This window comes from Callionymus lyra, chromosome 3 (assembly GCF_982586985.1).
Source record: "Callionymus lyra chromosome 3, fCalLyr1.hap1.1, whole genome shotgun sequence".
In the NCBI taxonomy this organism is placed as follows: domain Eukaryota; kingdom Metazoa; phylum Chordata; class Actinopteri; order Syngnathiformes; family Callionymidae; genus Callionymus; species Callionymus lyra.
In genome coordinates this window covers 21,587,393-21,608,557 of record NC_141820.1, presented here as the reverse complement: position 1 = coordinate 21,608,557, position 21,165 = coordinate 21,587,393, and the positions used below count along the sequence as shown (strand labels likewise).

At 38.0% G+C, this 21,165-nt stretch overlaps 1 protein-coding gene across 1 annotated transcript in view; it reads right to left on the bottom strand.

The window, feature by feature from the left end:
- Positions 1 to 1,194: 1,194 nt before the first annotated feature.
- The window catches only part of LOC148083822 (thyrotropin-releasing hormone-degrading ectoenzyme-like), a 171,839-nt gene continuing 151,868 nt past the window's right edge, over positions 1,195 to 21,165 (bottom strand). The window contains exons 17-20 of the mRNA XM_087787001.1: positions 12,604 to 12,771; positions 6,781 to 6,921; positions 6,611 to 6,692; positions 1,195 to 4,083 (exon numbers count right to left, since the gene is read on the bottom strand). Coding sequence (XP_087643127.1) covers positions 3,931 to 4,083; positions 6,611 to 6,692; positions 6,781 to 6,921; positions 12,604 to 12,771 — 544 coding nt within the window. The 3' untranslated portion in view covers positions 1,195 to 3,930. The remainder of the gene's footprint in view (positions 4,084 to 6,610; positions 6,693 to 6,780; positions 6,922 to 12,603; positions 12,772 to 21,165) is intronic.

Below are 21,165 nucleotides of genomic sequence, written 5' to 3'. Positions count from 1 at the left end.
CTTTATGCTCGTCAAGTGTGTCTTAAATAGATGTTGGACTCTATTGTTTCATCAGTATTTGTCTGTTTGTACAAAACTCTCTTTTCATTGAAATATTTACGTTAGAAAATATGCTTAAGCCTGTCCACTTAAATTTTTTTCTGGAGCTAAAATGTTGTTTACCATAACTACACCCACTCTTCTGTGGTCAAGCATCAAGGTTTGTCACTGTGTGTCATCAATCGCAGAAGTCCAAGGGACTCTTTGTATAAACAAAGAAGGGCGTGATTACAGCTGGCTGGAGGAGGAGTGAAGCCATTGTTATGTCATAATGGACTCCACTCTTGTAACCTTTCATTTGCCGAGATTTCAGACGAGGAAGATCTTTATTAAGTAATAAGTTCAAAACATGGTCATGATGAGAGACTTACTGCATCTTGGAGAGGAAGACTTCAACATTTGAAACATGTGAGTGAGTCGGGAAATTTAGGTTTAACATTAGTTGTTCTTAAAGGTATTTAAGTTCGTTTAAATGCTAACTTTGCTTTTTAGGTATTTCTTAAATGATACATAAAAACATGAGTAAAAACCTATTTAGTATAAATAATATAATAGAGTATTGTTTTGATTGATAAAGTGCTTTGTGACCCTGGTCTGGAAAAGTGCTCTATAAATATAAATTACTTACTTACTTATATATTTGTCTACATTTTTCTAAGTATCTTTGTCACTGACCCACTGGTCCGCTGTGGTTCTCCTGCCTGTGTAAAACAAGGATGTAGTATCTGTCATCTGAGAGTTTAGTCAGATTCAGGGGCAAACATGGGCAAATTTAATTATGATTGGCGGCTGAAATCTCACCCATTTTAATGGCTAATAAAAGCTCACCTGTCAGTCAAGTCAACCATGCTCCTCATTGTGCAAATTCAGGAAACCATTTTTTTTATAACAAGGCTGTAAATATGTTTTTTAAATGTCTTCACAAGCACTTGACTGGATTGTGCATCTGACTTATGGTCTTTCTGCAGCCAGCCTCAAGTGGACACTTGATGAACTGCAGCTTTTTCCGCTTTTTAGAAATGCATGTTTCCCCTTTGGTCGGACCATCAGAGGAAAATCAATGTTTCTTTTTCAGTTATAAACACCAAGAATCCACACAGTTAACCTTTTTAATATCAGGACACCACAGTGCAAACAGAAAGCAGTTGCTAAAAACCTTTGTTCCCCCTCCCTCCCAACTTTGCATCACTTCACGTATCACAATATCATTTAAACACCATTATTTAATTTGAGATCATTTACAGTGTTTACACGGAACAGTGTGCTGTTGTCTGTAACCCTGACCAGAACCATGAGTCAGTTGTCAGCATGTTCATCTCTAGAATCGGAAACCCACTGAGTCACGTCAACCCACGACTTTAGCTATTGTAACATCATGGCCGACACAGCAGTGACACTGCTTCTGTGGTCACACACACACACCCACACACACACTGATGGTGGACACAGTGTAAGGAAGCAGACACCCCATCGACTCGTATATGGCTCAACTATTAACAAGGGTTGAAAAAGTTCCCAAAGTTGGCAGGATGACGGATGAACACACCAGATTTTTTTTTTTTGTCGTTTTTCAAAAAGCAAAATAATTTTTTTTGGAGGTCCGTCCGAGTCTCTTTGTTCCACAACCGCCGAGGACTTTCCACATTTGCCGGACACAAAAGTATCTTCAGGACTAAAAAAAATACAGGAGAAGTGACAGAAACGTTTGTTCCTAATGTCAAAGGAGTCCAGGAGGCAAGAATCCATTTATCTGACGTTGAAAACATACTTTTAAAATCCTCTGGGTGGTTCCTTCCAAAAACATCTGCATCTTCTGTCACATAAGATAAACTTTTCTCGTCCAAGGATACATCATGCGATCTCATCTTTCAAGCAAACTTTTTTTTTTTTTTTAAACACTTTCAATCACCGACGGTGTTGATTAAAAAACCAAATCCTGATTTCCATCATTATCTTTGTTCCCACTTGTTACATTACTAATCACAAGCCTCCAGAAAAGAACGAGAAAAACAATTATCCTGCAGTCAATTAACTCTTGTTGATCTTTTGAGTTTTCATTTAGTTTTTTAGTTGTCGGATTGGATTGAAATTCTCTTTTTGATATGATTGAAATGAGAAAGTACTATAATAAAAGGGACTAATAGAAAAAATAATGCATCTTGTTATCACGTTAGCTTGCTGTGTACTTCTAAATTGCTAGCTGTATGTTAGCATGCAATGCTAATCTTTATAGTTGTTGGTTCCTTCTCGGATATTTATAAATAACTGAATTTTAACTTATCAAATACAAGTTGTATAATAGAATTGCAAATAATTTTTTCGCATTGGACTATTTGATTTATTAAAGGGCTCATTTTACTCTATTTATTTCATACGTAGTTTAGATAATAAATCAAGATAAATGCAAAAAGATGAAAAGCCAACATGCTAATGTTATTAGCAAATGAAATTTACATTAAAATGGAAAAAGAGCAAAAATAAATAATGAGATATATTTAGACACTTAGGTAGTATCTGTAAGTGACAAGTAAAGTCATATAATTTTGATATACATTCTTTCTCATTAATAATAAATAAAAATAACTGTTGAATAAATATATTATCAAACAAGACTTTGCGTGCGTTGGTTTTTTTTTCACAAATTGCTTTGCCATGATCGTAAACTGAATATGAAGCTTAAACTAGGGAAGGTTTTTGAATGTATTTTCCAATTTAATCGCTGTTTAACTTTTGTTACACCTCTAAAGGTGCAACTTCAGCGTAGCTTATGTTAGAGAATATCTTTAGCTGAAATGAAAACTGTTGTCAAAGTGGTTGATCTGCTTTTTGCATTTAAATAATTTATCAACAATTTTTGCCAATTATTTTTCATGTTTGGCAACATATTAGAATGAACTTTCACTCTGTGCGGATGAATACTTCAATTAAAGGATGTAGGAATAAACATTAACACATATCTAATGATGCCACATCAGTGTTTATGACTGAATGTGCTCCAGGCATCAACCGAGATGTCGGCGCCATTCTTTGAAATAAACATCAGATGGATGTGATCGCACAAGCCATAACTCATCATTAATGTTGTGTACGAATCTTGTCATCTTCTAAAGGACGAGTCGGGGGTTCACATCTTGAAAGCTTGTGGCGAGCTGGTGGGTTTAAATGAGCCGTGGAAGGTGTCGGCGAGGTGAACGTTCATGATGTGTTAATTAGAGTTCTGATAAGTAGATGACTTCTGGGAATCTTCACGTTGCTTTTCCTCAACTTTTCTCCCTCAGTGATGGAGAGTGAAAAGTGAATGGTCAATTTCTAGTAAAAAAAAAAAACTTTTATCTTTTAAAAATAATTTTTAGAATAGAGTAAACCTGTAATTTATTATATCGGATTTAGAAATTAAAATGTGTGTATCATGTCTCAAATGGCATAAAGTGAATGTAGAAATAAATCTTATCCAAGATTTTTTTTTCTTAAAAGAAAATAGGATTGGTTCCTTACAACGACCCAATATTTTCTCTTTCTGCATCCGTTTACCAAATAATTACGACCAACTTGGCCTTAAAGAATTGTTCAAAAATATCAAACTCCAATCACCATCAAAGAGGATTCTCTATTGTCTTCCCTAATATCACTCTTTCAATTACAGGAATCTGCTTCTACAAGTTGCTGACGTGTGTTAAATTGTCGAAACCCAAACCATCAGTTAGCATTTGAAGCTAATCTCAATCTCTATGCCTTTGCACTGGAAAAGAACCAGGTGGGTCACATGTTGGAAAGAAAAAAACTTCAAAAAAAAGTCCTCAAAGAAAGTTCTTCAAAAGCAGAAGTATAGAAACTAGCTAAATAATGAATACGCTTTCCTCATTGTCAGTTCAAAGTCAGTATGGCGTGGTGTTATCCGACCGACTGGCTCGGAGGTTTGCGCAGCCACTGGTAGAACTGCCGCCGGTACAAGCGGTGCCAGCGCACGTTCCCCTCCACGATCTCCAGCGCTCGAGGCAGAGCCGGCCCAGCCCCGACACCGCTGGACTGGATGAACTCCTTCAGCTGGGGGAAGAAAAGGGAAGGGAACACATGGGAGAAGAACGGTGAAGATGGTGCAAAGAGAAAGAGAGACAGAGAGAAAGCTGTTGCTGTTTCACTGTCAGGACAAAAAAAAAAAAAAGGATTCTAAGAGCACCTTTGAGAAGCACTCATTGTACTCAGCCCTGAACCCACGCGCCAAGCTCTCTTCTCAGGGGCGTGTTGCTCGAGGGCAAAAGGGAAAAAGAGATAAATACTTGAAAAGCCATGAAAACGAGTCTGGAAGATGGCAGGGACCCCATTAAAATCACCCATAGCGTCTCACTGCTGACAGCGTATCAACAAAAACAAGCAACAACAAAAAAAAATAGCCTTTGACTTGTCAGAGCTCCTTTAAATCTACACATTCTCTCATAACAAAAGTTACAACACAGGTAATTATAAAGCAGGATATGTAGCAGGAACATATTTAGTTTTTTTGCGAAGGATTCCTGTTATTGTTGCAGACTTTTGGAGCGTCTTCTCGACATTGTGACAACAACATGTCTAATGATGGGGAGCAGGTGGCCCGGTTACAAAGTGGCGCCAGCGATTCCCAGACATGACTCGAGATGTCAGAGCGGCGTCAGGTCCATCTAACAACAGATTCAGTTTCAGAGATGACCGAGCTCCTCACGCTTCCCCCTGCAGGTCATCATCTTTGACAGGTTCTTCTATCAGAAGTGCCAGATGTAATTGAATGAAAACAGTAAAAAATAAACCAAGACAATTCTATAATATGGGATGTACTCTCAATTCATTTTGGCTTCGAACCGCTAGAATGCGCCTTCATCATCTGTCTCTGTTCTGTGTTTATCAGCAGGCAGCGAGACAACGTTTTAATGAGGGTGACTTTGGCTTCTAACTAAAAATAAAAACATGACACGACTGCTGGAAGAATAAACGCGTCATTAAAAGGAAAATCTTTTAAAAACAGAAGGATAATTAGAGAAAAATAATCTTCTTCAAAGCGTCAGATCTGGAGGTGAAACCTCAGCGGTCGAGTTATTCCGACACTGTTTTGTCCAAAAGAATTTGAATTAGTTGTATTTTTTTTTAAAGTTAATAACTGACAGATCGAGGAGAAGAACATGAGTCGGTCAGCTCGCTTTAATACTTATTACTCTTCCTTTCATCTTCTTCGTTTCACATTTTAGCAACAAATTACTTTTCCCCTTCGCTTTTTACGTCCTGAATCACTCATTTGAAACGGAAGAATTAACGTTTTATTAGGTTTGATTCCTGCTCAAGGTTTCATCAACAAAGAGCGGTGTGTGTCTGACCCTGTCGTTTACCCTTGAGAGTGTTCATCGTATCAAGAGGAAGATTCATTTTCCTCAAACACGCTGCTTATTTTTCCGTTGGAAGATCTGTTCCGTGCCGCCGAGATGTTTGGCATTCATGTTCTTTCTTGTGATTTCAAGCAAACAAACAACTTCAACAGTAAACAGTATATAAACAAGATATTTCTGAAACATTTCTAAGAATCATTTCAGCCCCTCGATGAATTCTTAAAAAGTATTCTCGGTTATTTGCAATAATAATAATGATTTTAAAACATTCCAGGTCTCCTGTTTATGTTATTTCATATAATAGTTGATTTTATATTTAAATATACATATTATTTTCTTGCCATCATTAAAGAGGATTTAAAATGAAACTTTTTTATGCAGGAAAATGAAAAGCGAAACATTTAGTAAGAGTGATTCATATCATAAAGATTTAATGTAAATATTAAATCGATTATCACGTCTTTTAATTAATAATAAACAGTAAAATATAAAAGGTCAGACATGTGGGTTTAGATTTTAATGCTCAAATATTGTAAAAAAAAATGACATTATGAGCCATTTATTTTGTTCCCTTTTATCATGAAACATGTCGTTCGAGTAAGAAAAGAAGGTGAAAGTGTCTGCTTTTATAGAATATAGATGTTTTTATTCATTTTCTTTTGTCTATTGGGGTCACTCAGGTCGAGTTGAGCTGAACAGGCCCCCAGCTCACCACAGTGCACTTTATTAACCTGTTTTTGGGCTGTGGGAGGAAAATGGAGGGCCGAGAATGCATGTACGAGAAGAATATACAGAGAGAAGTATTTCAGAAGGAGGTCAAATTAAAAGCACATTTATACATTTTTACCGAGACACCTTCATGATAATGATAGTCTGATGAAGCTTCATGAAGCAGTGTCAGTAGGTGGCGCCATCAGTTTTAAAAATGATGTGATGTTACATTAGAACAGTTGTTAGGAAAATATTGCAGAGACCCCCATCTAGCAGACTCTAAAAATAATGACACTGCTTCGTGAAGCTTCATCAGACCATCAGCATTGATGATATTTCGGTCGTATTCCAACAATTCCTTCTTAAAAATCCATAAAAAGTTAACATAAACATGTTATTCTCTGAGGTGAAGTGCTCCTTTAGGCGCTCACTGGAGAAAGAGTTTGATAAATGATTCATTTATCGGGCCAAGTAAGAGCAGCAGCACCGTATCTGTGTGTGAATATTACCTCATTAAGCTCCTTCTCTGTGTTCAGGAACTCTGTGACTCCACTGATGAGCTTGGAATTCATAAACAGCGCCTCGCCATACCTGAGCAGACGTGGAGAGAAGGATCCCCCCGTCATTAAAAACCGCCTCGTCTCTCTCCACCAAAAACCCCTGCTGGAACAAGGCTCACCGAGCGTTGAGGACGTCCCACTTTTCTCTGAAGTATTTCCAGGCAAGGTCACGACCCTGCGGATTCCTCCCGACGTGGATGATTACGTCTATAACATCCTGCTCCGGGACCAGGTCAGAGGTCAGGGACAGGTTCAGTAACCTGCGGGGAGAGGAAGATTACGAGACTGGGAAGCTAAAGAAATGTTTTTCTTCAGAGGTATAAAGATTTCATTTTTTTAACCATGTTGTTTTTTACTTTGCTGTAATATACAGTATATGTACAGGTTTGAATGGGTGTCGGTGCAGTCTTACTCCAGCAGAGATATTTGTGTCGTGTTTTAAATAGAACTGGTGCAAACCCTCTGAGGGCTCACACGACGCTGTCTTCGATAGGATCGTTCAGGCACGATAGAAGCTAAAGTCGGGGTAATTGACAGCATCAAAAAGTATCTGCAGACCAAAAATGGCTTTTTAATCCTAACATTACTTCATAACAACATCCCTCCATGAAGTCAAGCTAATTTGACACCATGGGAATCGTTTCATTTCGGAGGACCAGAATCCCAGATTTTGTTTGACGCTGGATTGGATCGGTAACCAGGAGTACTGAGCAATTTCTGGCGGATTGTTAGAGATTTGGGTCCAATGCGATTACAACATTTCATTAAGAAACACCAAACCAGCTGCTTTAATTGACAGCTGGCTGGAAAAATTAATCCTCTTAGCGCTATGACTCAAAGGGCGGACCTCATGGCGTATAAAGGGGCCCATTGTTTTTTCTTTCTAACTAGTCGTGGGCTGGAAATAAAAACATAAATTTCTGGTACTTGTAATGTTAATAAAGTTTTACATTTGCTTAAATGAATAGAATACTAAAATAAAATCATAGTCAAATCAAAACAGAAGAAAACAACAACATTTTTAACAAGAGAATGTGATGAAATGAACCGAAGCTTGTGTTTCCATGACACGCTTCCAACCCTTCCTACTCACGGGCTGGCATCATAAAAGTGCAGTAAAACTTAAAGACATTGGTGTACTTACCATACACAAAAAAAGGACCGCAGACCACGGAACTAATTTTCGGAACAAAATACCATACTCACAATTAATGCTGTTTTTTAACTTTTGTTGGTAGTCGGAATGAAAGTCGGGAAAGTTTCTAATACTTTCTAGTCGGTCAACGTCACCTTCTTTAGTACCAACACAGCTTGCTTGGAATAACAGCAGAGCAGGTACTAAACTAAAGAATAGTATCTGCTTTGACATACGTACTGGTAGAAACTCAAAGTAAAGGGGCCATATTTTCTCTCACACTGGCAAAACTTCCCTGTCAGGTCTAATTCTAAGCCATCGACACAGACGGCCAATAACAATTTTTCCAACAATAATTCTCCAGACGTTGTCACCCTGCAGGTCGTTTTGAAGGCTGGGTTTAAAATCAAGTGGATCGGATTGAAAAATGAGTCTTTTAAACGCACATCATTGCCAGAGTTTTCGGATCACTAAAACACTCTTTAATCAAAAGTCAACGTCAGTAAACAGTAAACAAACCATTCGTCAAAGCCAAAACGTTGCTGCCTGCTCCTCCTTTAAACACACAACATATACTTTGCAGTTCCATCATAATTTATCCGCGTGGTGTCAAGAATTCCTTCAACTTTTCCCAACATTTCTCCGTGTTTGTGCGATTGTTGTTGTCCTCCCATTAAACCACACAATCAATTTGTACTCTCACAGCCACAGTCTCATGGTGTAGAAACCTTTTTCCCGTGTGACCAATCATGCCGTTTTTTTGTGCTCTGGGCTATTCTCGGTGTTCACGCCTGATAGCTGCTATCTCCAATATGCTTGGCTACATCTGAGTGCTGAACACATTTTTGCAGCCACACAATCAATACCTGACACGCACCCTTGTGTCTACCAGCGTGTCTGAGATCCATGCTGCTTGTTCCCGATGAGAGATCACAGCAGATAAAAAAAAATAGTCTGGATTTACAAACATGTTCCTGAGCCTCCGGCCAGACCTTCACAGCACACCGGCTTAGATGTTTCTTTTGGATGGAAATTGACTCACATGGACTCCTAATGTTACCCCTGCAGGATCTCTTACAAGTAATAAAGGCCTTCAAATTGATTACAAATATCATTTTTAGTAACACAACGGTTATTTTCCTGGATTGACTTCTGTGAAGATCAAGGCAACACAATTCTCCCTTTGATCGCACAAGCATCAAAACATCGCCTGCTAGTTGGTGCACTTTGAGGATTAAAGGGAAGAATCATCCGGCAGAAGGTTGTGTGGCCAGACTGATCTGTTTTCAAATGCTGCCGAATGACCTTTTTGCTGTTTGTCGTGTAGATCTCTTCATCTGAGACCAAGAATATACACTGTTAAGGCCAAGACCATAGACTGACAAGACCAAGACCATAGACTGTTGAGAGTCCAAAGTCTGAAAAGTCCAAAGACAGACAAGACCGAGACCACAGACTGTTAAGACCAGAACCATAGACTGCTACTAACAATACCAAAGACTGACAAGACCATAGACAGACAAGATCAAGACCATAGACGAACAAAACTAAACAACAATGTTCTTAATGCTTTCTTCATCCATATTGAGTGTTTTTTATTATGACACTTTAAATATATTGGTAAGAATGTTCTCGTACTATCATAGCTTAGCTGGTAGTTTCAACTGTACCTCTTCAGGGGTAATTGAGTACCTGATAATACTAAACACATTGTGTGTTAACTTAAAAACATTATTTAATTCTGTACTGACAACACAAAATGTTGTGTTTACAGTACTGGCATTAACAAGTTTCAGATTTTGTTTCTTATTCTAAAACAAGTAGAATGACAAGATCAAGTAAAACCATAGACTGTCTTGACACCAAGAACTACACAAGTGTCAAGTAAAATGCTTCTTCCGCTTATCAAGTAAAATGTCTTGCAAATACTAAAGGTGGTGTTTAGACCGAATACACTTTACATTTTCATCCACAGATCTAACAAGCTGCTGGTCGATTAGACCCCAGGACCAGTTCTTTTTTACTTTTTTAACAGATAATTTTGATGAAAAATTAAGTTTTCTTTTTATCTATACATTTCAAAACTTGACCAGGAATTGATTGCAACTTTTGTTTGGCTTTACGTCCACTACATACATATGAGCTGGAAAAACCTGTGTGTTATATTTGACAAAGACATGTCTCTAGTTCAACACTCAATTTCCTTCAACTGAGAAAAATCTCTTACTTAGGAAACTGGCGTCACAATAATATCTGGCGCGTATAATGCATGCGTTTTATGTCTGCTCGTTTGGACTTTTGTAAAAGTTTATTCTCATGTCCAACCAAGAAGGAGCTGTCTCACCTGCAGTTAATACAAAACTCTGCAGCGAGAATTCTGACCCGCTCTAGTAGAAGAACTCACATTTCCGCGATCCTTAAAACTCTTCACTGGCTTCCAGTTTCTTTCAGGATCAACTTTAAGATTCTGGTTCTTACTTTCAGATCTATTCATGGTCAGGCTCCTCCTTACATCACTGATCTGATCCATCCTTACATCCCAGCTCGGGCTCTGAGGTCTGTGGATCAGAATCTACTGATGGTTCCTGAACACGCTTCAGGACCAGAGGAGAGAAATCCTTCCAGACTGTTGCTCCTAAGCTTTGGAATGATCTTCTCTCTCTGTGTTTGATGATTTACTGACTCCTTCAAGAAACATCTTAAGACAATTTATTTGTTCAGTTTTTTCCCTGATTTTTGGCGACTCCTGTGTTTGTCTTATTTGTCTTGATCTTTTAAAGTATATATTTTAACTGTGTATTGTTTTTGATTGTTCAAGCGCTTTGTGACCCTGGTCTAGAAAGGAGCTGTACAAATAACTATTACTTACTTACTTACTTACTTACTTATTTTCAGGGCCAATAATTATTCACTTAAATGGACAAACAAAGGTGTATTATATTATATTAAGTTATATTTAAAGCGGTTTAATCATGAAGCAGAAAATATAAATTGATAAAACACATAAGCCACATTTATACAGTCTTAGGGCTCCATGGGCCATTCTTTTACAAAGTCTATGTGTTTGACAGCGAGTGTATTGAAAGTGTTATTTAAAAGAAGATAAGATTAAAAAAGGAGCATTACAATTTAACAGCCTGGAGAAATTGGAGGGAACATTTTGGGCTTCTGGCCATACGACCCAAGATAACCAGAAAGAGATAGATGGCTGCAGAGAAACCTGCTCCGCCACTGAAGCAGTCTGTGAAAACCTCCATCAGTCTCTAACACAAATGCAATGACTCACACGGCAGCATCCTAGTGTCACGATTATTCTGGAGAATTGTGCTGAGTCGACAAAAAGGCCCATCATGTTAAAAACAACCTTCTGGCTGTAAGTGACCCTGACACCCAGAGTCCTCTCTAAAGTTGTGTCTTAGGGTCTTACAGGTCATTAATTTTCTCGGCGAGCAGCGTTTACTCTCGGCGCACTCATTCATCTGGCCACAGCAAGCAAGCCCAGATAAGCAGAATCAAAACAGCACAAATGAGACGACGACCTGCAATTCAGGCAATTTATACGAAAGAGAAACTCGTTCATTCTACCAGCATTTGTCAACAGAGAAGTCTTCACACTTTGATTAACACAGGCTGAACTTCACAATTCAAATGGTTCTCAACTCAAGTGGATAAGAAGACGACTGTTGAAATCAACCTCATCCTTCTGTATAAACATTGTATTCTGCTGTGATTCAATGAGGAGTTCAGCTGGTTTTTAATGCCTTTTTACACTCTTCACTCCAGTGGTGACAGAAAAGATTTTTCTTCACATATGCTTCAGCAGTTAAAAATAGCTCAGCAGTGACGTATCAATGTTTCAACTAGAGTAATGCGTTTAAGTACACTTCACAAATAGTAAATAATACACAGGTCATCAGTTTCATCTCCAGTACGACGACTATTCGGTATATCGGGATACATGTTCACTCTGTTAAGCTAGCTATTCTAAATGTAGCAAACTTGTTGTATAAACAAAGCGGGAATAATTACAGCGACTGGATGAAGAGTAAAGCCCATTACGACAAAACAATAGAGTTTAGTTACCACTCGCTCGTCGAGATTTTAGACGGGGGAGAACTTTATTAAGTAATAACTTCAAAAATCTGGATTTTTCTTTTACCCCTAAAACATAATCTCCTCCTTGTGAGTTATAACTGAATCACAAAGTACTTATTGATACATTTACTTCAACAAACAACAGTTAGCCCTGTATTTATTTTAAAATATAATTGAGTCAAAGTTCATCAAAGTTGAAATTGTTTATGTTTAAAACATAGGTTGTGTTTATGTAGATACACAATTCTCTTCTGTTAGCCACAAAAGTGCACACTCATGCAAGTGTCAAACTCAAAGCCTGTGGGTCAAATCCAGCTCTCCAAGTAATTATTTAGTGACCTGCAAGTGCTTTACGTCACAATTTAACATCCTCATAATTATTATTTGGGACTTCTTCTCTACTATATATGGTGTTTAAGAGCTGTACTTTATTTTGAAACATTTCTAAACTTCTCCATCGGGTGTTTATGTTGACATTTATATGGTGGAAGTAGGTGTTCAGGGTCCTGGGTTGGAACCCTAAGGTGATAATGATATCGCTGGTCCAGTGCTCAAGGGCTTATGGGTGTTTTAGTGAATTTTTACTTTTACTCGTGTCACTTTTAAAAGTACTTCTTCCACCTCTGCTCCAGAGTGCACGGATATATTCAGCACTTATTCGGTCAATCCCATATCAGGAAAGGGTTTCCGGGGTAACGGTGGAGTTGCTGACCTGTTGAGGAGAAAGGTGTTGTCGGAGCAAGTCAGAGCCTCCAGCAGGATTTTCTTCTCAGACACGGCGTTCGTGGAGTGAAACTTCATCCAGATAAACTCCCACACGTCTTCGTCCATGAGGCTGACGCCGGTGCAGTAGACGATGTCTCTGATGTTCGGAGGAATCCTACGAAGGTGACACGGGTTATGTGAGTCAGGTTATTATTGAAACAGTTGGAGAGATAAACATAGGAAATGACAGCTGTGATCGCAGGAATACACTGTTACTGACGCACCGTTAATGAAGAAGCCTTCTGTCACCAATCATTAGACATAAAAGTGTAATTAAACATTTGATTCTTTCTTGTGAGTGTTTTCAATGAAGTCGCTGGATTATTTTATGAGTTGTTTTGGGTTTGTAGGCACAGGTTTGAACACATATGATTCAAGTGTGCTCTGTATACTTGTGTGTAGTGTGTCATTTTCATCTGAGGGATGTACTCCTGAGCTTAAGAATGTGCAACATTAACAAAAGGCAGATTGTCCTTCACAGTTCTACATAAAAGCAAACTCTACTAGAATGACACTAGAATGAATACAATCATGACGCATGGATTCTCTTACCAAACACAACACCTTTTGTTAGAAGTTCAACTAATGTGTAGATGTAAGTGTGTCTTAAATAGATGTTGGTCTCTATTGTATCATCAGTATGTGTCTGTTTGTTCAAAACTCTCTTTTCATTGAAATATTTACATTAGAAAATGTGCTTAAGCCCCGCCCACAGAAAACCCTTTCTTTTTTCTGGACCAAGTTTAAAACCAACACCAAACTTAATATCAGTTACGGGATAGTAAGATGAAGCTCAATAGATCGCAGCCAATAAAATGACCAAATAATTCAAATTAAATTGTTTAGTAAATCGTTTCAAGAACTCCAGTGATGTCATATGTACAGTCATGTGATGTCACTTACAGAAACGGTGTCTCTGTATCCATGCGAGTGTTTCATAGTGATGCAGGTGTAAATCCCTATTTTATATGATAGATATAAAATATACATTAAACTATCTACTATTTCTAATTTTATCAATGAAACATATGAAAACTAACAAACACCAGCAGAAGAACCAACTGCTTTTAAAAAGAAGATCACAACCCTCACCTGTATTAGAGTAACATTTAGGTATATGACATCACAAGGATCATAGTATTAAAAAGGAAAATGAGATTATTTATGTATTATAAATGAGGCTATATAAACATTATAAACTAGTAAAAGACTCAGGTCAAGATTAAATTGTTGATGTCTTCAGCAGGAAATATTAGTATAACACAACTGATCATTAAACGTAACGTAACACTTATTATATTTAAGTTGTTCATCCGTACACAATAAATAATGAGACATGTCGTGACAGTTTGTGTTTGAATTGTCTCTTAAAAATAATGTCACTCAAGCCTGGAGTCAGAATCATCAAATACACGATTGTTTTCCCGTCCGAGAACAAAGCATTGAAATCAACGCTGAGTTTCCTGTCGTCAGCTCTGTGGTGTTTGTGTCCTTGTTTAATGGTGTGTCAGTAGACGAGGGGTGCGTGGATGCGTGAACACACTCAGTGGCCCTCACTTTTACCTCCTCCTGACACAGCCAGGATCACACTTGCTGCCCCAGCTGGCCACTAGCCCCAAATTACAGTGATTATTCCGTGTGTGTGTGTGTGTGTGTGTGTGTGTGTGTGTGTGTGTGTGTGTGTGTGTGTGTGTGTGTGTGTGTGTGTGTGAGGATGCAGAGCGAGTGATGCATAGAGGATTGCATCATTCACCAACCTGGGAAATCATTTTAGAGATGCTCCACTTCAGCATCAAGACTGCCGACGCACACACACTCACACACAAGTGCACACTGGCACACTTCCCTACACTGGTGAGGCCAGAAAACTGACACAACTTGGATTTACTATCTCAACATTTGATGTGAACCTGATTATAATCGTGGTTGATCGATGTTAAGCTTAAATAAGGTATTTTTTATCTTGTTTAAGTCACCAAACACTAAAAAACAAAACCAAACCATGACATAAATTACTTTCTATAAATATAAACAAGACTGAGAGAAAAAAAAAGATAAATTAAATATGCCTCTCTTTAACTTTTAATATTTAAATAATGACTATGATAATGATAACAATCTGTGATCAGAAAAAAAGTAAGGTGAAACTAAGAAAACACTTAAAGACTGAATTTGTTGTAAATGTTTTCAATTTGTATAATTATATTTGTTTTTATTACAAATATTGTTCACAGAAATAAATAGGTCAGCAGGTGGGAAAAGACTTCAGGACTTCAGGAGCTCTCACTGCGGCTCACTACCACAGAGAGTGACAAAATGACTAACTAAGACACATAATCTATTCTGGGTCTGACCCAAGCCTTCCCTCTAATAAGGGGGTTCACACCAAAGGTGCTTTTTTGATGTTTAGATGAGGCAATCTTGGTGTTGGGTCCCTGTGACTTGATTTTATGATTGACAGACTAATAGCATAAGAGTCTGTGGTCTCATACGACATTTTCCTTACACCAGGAATACAATTAATGAATGTCACAAGTCACTAAGACGGTCTGACGGTCTCAATGACTTGCCTCCAGGCAAGATCCTTCCTCTGTCCAGATAGTACGAACATTTTTGGTCAAAATGACAGGATACCTTTGGTGTGAACATTCCTTACATGACTCTCTCTAAACACGTGTAAGTAAGTAAGTTAAGGTTATTTGTAAAGCGCCTTTCCAGACCAGGGTCACAAAGCCTTTTAACAATCACAAACAACACACAGTTTAAAAATATACAATAAAAGGCCAAAACACAGTGTCCTTGAAAATCAGGGAAAAGCACAAATAAAAACGTCTTAAGATGTTTCTTGAAGGAGTCAGTAGATCCATCAAACATAGAGAGAAGATCGTTCCAAAGCTTAGGAGCAACAGCCTGGAAGGATTTCTCTCCTCTGGTCCTGAACCGTGTTCAGGAACCATCAGTTGATTCTGATCCACAGACCTCAGAGCCAGAGCTGTGGTGTAAGGCTGGATCAGATCAGTGATGTAAGGAGGAGTCTGACCATGAATAGATCTGAAAGTAAGAACCAGAATTTTAAAGTTGATCCTGAAAGAAACTGGCAGCCAGTGAAGAGTTTTAAGGATCGGAGAAATGTGAGTTCTTCTACTAGAGCGGGTCAGAATTCTGCAGAGTTTTGTATTAACTGCAGGCGAGACAGCTCCTTCTTGTTAAGACATGAAAACAAACATTTGCAATAGTCTCAACGAGAAGACACAAATGCATGGATTAGAAGCTCCAGATCATGTTGTGACATAATTTACCCTTTTTTTCCCAAGTTTAGAGATTTTTCTCAGTTGAAGGAAACAGTTTCTGGTCAGTTTTCTGCAGTGTTGAACTAAAAATGTTGTACTTATGAAAGCAGCAGTTTATAACCTTGAGGCTCTCACTGATGACCCCGCGCTGAAGGTGACTCCAGACGCATTGAAAAATATATATCGATGCCTTTTCAAAAAACACTTTTGGGATGAAAAGGCGGATTTTAAGCTTTGTCTGGATGGATTAATACAATTAAGTGCGGAGTCGTCGCATAAAGTGCATGCTCGTACCTTTGAATTATTTATCTGTAAAATATAAGCGTCTGGTTATATAACATCTATTTTTAAAGCCCTTCTGCTGCTGTAACGACTATTTAAAATAATGACAATAATGTAGTAATATTTACTCCAGGGAATTTTAAATGGAGAAGGCGCGGAATTCTCCAGATGGTGGAAAATCCATTAAGGTTGTATGTGTCTTTCAAAAATGTCCGTCCTGGATGTTTTATATTCTAATGCTGCTTTCAGGGGAAATTCTCCGACACACAAACTCCATACGCGTCTCTCCACCATCTGCGCCTGGACGTCCGTCCAAGAGTTCAGAGAGATTCGAAAAAACGACTCTGTCGGTTGTGTTAATAATTCAGTGGAGATGAAAGACTGACAGGCGTTTGGATCATCTGAGGCGTCACTTAGGATGACCGACCGAGGCGTGGTGCCACCTCAGACGAACGTTGCTTTTAATTAACGTCGGAAATGTCAAATGCTTCGGATTTTTACGCTGACATTTATTCCGAATTAAAGTGGCCATGATTGCGGGTTACGGGCAACTTTTTCCCAATTTTGGAGAATCTTGCAGCCAAAAAACATGGCATTAGAAAGAGACAAGAAGAGGAGTCGTGAGAGCCTCCTCCAGGAGGATTAATCCACCAGCAGGAACGAAACCATGAATACATTTTCTAAAAGGCTCATTCACAATTCCTCACAGCAGGACCATTTTTTTTTCTCTCACTAAGTTAAAGCTCAAATTTCAGGAGGTACAATTCATCAGCGGCAGGTGTGACTGGGCCGACAGCGACTCGTTCACAGCTTGACTAATCACAATCATCCCCATCACAGCACTTTTGAGCCTGGAATAGAAAGTCAGAAGACTGTGAAGTCTCGCTCGTCCCTCATTAGCCAAGAGTTCCGAAACAACGGCGCCGTGTGAAGCTCACATGATCTGCTGAACACATGTGCGCTCTTGATGGGATTACAGTCACAGAACTGCGTGAAATAAATGATTATTTTGTATGAGTGAGGGTTTTTATATTACAGACACTCGTACGGATTCACAGATTCACAAGAACTGGATTTAAGTGGGAAAAAAAGACATTTTCTATAAATATTCACCAGGCTGCTTGAGTTTGATCCCCAACAGCTTGGTCGTCTGTTAGATTAGAACGTGGAAACAATAGTGTGTTACAATAGAATTCAAATTAAATGTTTTTAGAGTTAGAACCCTAAAAAGCTGCTTAAGTAAACGAATAAAAGCACTTTTTAAAGCCACACATTTGCAAACAAAGCTGTCATCAACATTAATAAAACTTTAGATCATGTCATTCCTAGACCTATAGTCCAACTTTCTCATTAAGATTAAAAAGTATTCTTACATCACTTACCAACATAATGGTATGTTACTTGGTATGGTGTTGTGTTTGGCTACAAATGTACTTGTGTACAAATTATTAACATGACCTTTAGTAATACAAATAAGTTTGATACCCTCCAAACGTTAGTTAAGCCCGGTTTGGTTGAGGTAGGACTCCCTGGTTACCTGCTGTAGCTTAGGTTCATCACCTGTGCAGTTTAAACCCACACCTTTTTATTTCTCTCCCGGAGCCCCAGGGCTCCACCTCCAGAGCTGCTGCTGATCCAGGATCTTCACCACGTCATCAGATCCCGAGTTCTCTCCAGCACCTCCATGGACTCTCCTACACTCTCCTCTTTTTTTTCTCACTATAATTTCCCTCACTCCTCTCCTTATCCATCTGTCTACCCCCCCATCCTTCCTCCCAGCCGGTCAAAGCGGCAGGCCATCAACAATGAGTCTGGTTCCGCTCCAGGTTTCTGCCTTCTAAAAGGAAGTTTTTCCTCGCCATAGTTCACTGCACAGTGTTTCGCTTCTTGCTCTTTGTTGAATTGCTGGGATCTATTTTTCCTTAATCAACTATAGTCTTATTTCAACTGTATAGTGTCTTGAGATAACTTTGTTATGATAAGACACTTTAAATAAAATTGAATTGAATTGAATAGGTTCTGAGAAAGGGTTCTAGGTATGAAAAAGTGTGATGTACGGTAAAAGGGTGGAACTTGTTGAAGTTGAACAAGATGTGGTGCAACTTTAGTTTTTTTTAACTCTCTGGCACTTAATGTCAGGTCAGCTGCAGATGTAGTTACGTAGGGCTCGGAATCACACTTTTCTCTATTGTGTCGCCGGCACCAAGTTTTGGTGATCAAAACATTGGATTTTTCTTAGTGCCAAAGTCAGTGAACACCAGATGAGTACATTTTCTTTAGCACTGGATTTTCTTATGTTTTTATTTTTTATTTACCGACGCTGAAAAAAAATCTACTCTTTTACACCATGTTTAATTTCATTTTCTTTTGTATAAAATTGTAAAAAAGAAAAAAAACGATCAGGAACAGGTATCAAAGTGAAGGTTAAAGTATTGGTACCCATATCAGGAATGTTTTAATCGATACCCAGCCATATAGTTATTCTAACCTTAGGGGGTTTACATAAGACCAAGTGACCTTAGGGTTAGCATGTTTCACTCCATTAACTCCATTAAAGCTGCGGTTACAAATCACAGTCATGAAATCGATCGCTTTAACTCAAAATGTTTTCATTTAAAATCTTATTTTTCAGTCTCAAGCAGTCACAACCACTGGTGTTGTTGGTTTCATTTGTTGTGTTGTAGAGTTCACATTTATTTTGACCTTCATTTGCCACCGTAGTATAGTTATCTCAAATCTGTTTATTACTGAGATATATTTATTTACCGTTATACATCTGGAATCTCCTAAGAGTCATTGCAAATTCTCTCAACACTGAACGATTCTCTCTGGTGCAGCACACACAAAATACTAATCAAAAAATAGATTTATCGAGCGGCTGTCAGGGACAAGGTCAGCGAAAAAAAGCCCAATTGTGACTCTCAGGTTGTGAGTCAGATTCGCACGTTATTTTTTTTCTCTCCGGATTAAGATTCTTTAAAAAAAACAACAACAACCTGCTCGTCTGAATTTGAATCAGCTCTTAATGTAGTGATTCTTTAATTTAGGCGAGCCTCTTATCATCGGCTCCCCACTGTCAAGAACACCTCTCCAGCATCTGTTTCCATTTCATCTGCAGTTCGAAATCTCATTTTGCAGATCTGGTTAAAAAAGCCAGGGGGAGCAAACAAGCCGGCAGCATACGAAAGAGCAATATTCAGAGGAGAGAAGGCGCATGGATGAGGAGGAGGCTTCAGCAGGACTTCGCGGTGGGACTTCTAATTAACCTTGAAATGTTAAGAGCTTAAATAACAACGAAGAAGCTTCATTACTTTTTAAATGACCTATTCTGTGACTTGGTTTTGTCAAGCTTCACTTCCTTTTTTTTCTCGCTGAATGCAAATACAGAACAGTATCTTGAGCACACTCGACCCTAGATGACCTTTGGCCTCCGAGGAAATGTTAATTGAAGAAGTCATTGCTGTTTTAAAGACGCTCCTTTATTATGGAACAATGTGATGCCGCCGGTTCTAGGCGTCTCCGTTTGTCAGTTTTACAACTGGATAGTGAAGGGAAGGCAACGCTAGTCTTAGGCAAATGTCATGATGCATTTATGTTTTCAGTTAATTAAACCGTTATAGCAAACACGGATTTACATTATTTTTTTAAAATAAAAGGAGATCTCTCACATAAACCTGCAAAGCATTTAAAAGTGTTGTAAAATATAAAAAATAATCGGAATAAATGTTCCAGTAGTTCAGGGGTCCCCAACCTTTTTTTGAACCGCAGGCCAGTTAAATGTCAGGATTATATTCACGGCTGATAATTAGATAGAAAAAAGTAAAAACTACAATTGAGTGCATGAAAAAAATCAGGAGCTCTGGACTGGTTATAACAAGATGTTTGTGTATAAGTATCTATGTATATTTAATTGTATGCCGACGATGGTGTTATTTATGTGTGTATCTCCTAGCTTTTGGAGACTGTGTGCTAATGGAATGAGTTCTCACTTATTTGATAAAATAATATTAAGTAATAATAAATAAAAATAATATAATGTAATAATAAATAAAATAAGATAAAGTAATAATAAATTAATAATATAATGTTCTTTCTGTACGGCCTGGTAACACATGTCTCAAGGATGTTGCTTTACACACATGAAATAATGTACATATTAAAATATTTAAAAATAAAATTATTATTATTAAAAATGATTTAAATAGGATTTAATCTTGGTTTCGGGTAGCTTCCATAAACCTATTGCGCAAGGGACAACTATTGCTCTCAATGTGTGTTGTGACAGCGACCTTCAGAATGCAACTAACACCTCAAGTCCTGTTAAACACATTGATATAATTTCAAATGCTAAAAAAGTTTCGATTTGATAGATGATTACATCAAATATGGACAACTATAGTGGGGGAAAAACGGCTTTCTTTCCAGTTATTATTATTTTTACTAGTTTACTTTGTTGAAATTAATGAATACAAAATTAAAAGTGTGTGTACTACAAAACTATTTTGTATTAAATCTTTTCTAAAAGTCTGTAATGACACATCTATATAAACTGACACTCGTAAACTGTCTAAATGTCTAATGTTGTGACTCAGATACAATCAAAGAGGGTGTGTGTCTTAAACTAAACAATTTGACAAATGATCTGTGAATGAATTTATTAAAGAAATGTCAAAAGTTAAGAAGAACCAAATTGTCTGCAAACCCTTCAGGTTCAATCCTGTCGTCAGTGGATCACAATATACAGTATGTCAGCCTGAACTGAATGAAACAGTGTGACCTTTATCTTTCTTTAAAATCAATAAATACAGACAAGTCCCACATAAAAGCTTCTGCTGTTGCTTGTGACCTTTGATAGACCTTTTTTAAAACACCAATATTGCTTACGAAGGTAGACAGCAAACAAAAAGAAATATTGCTGGTTTCTGTTGTTTGCGAAA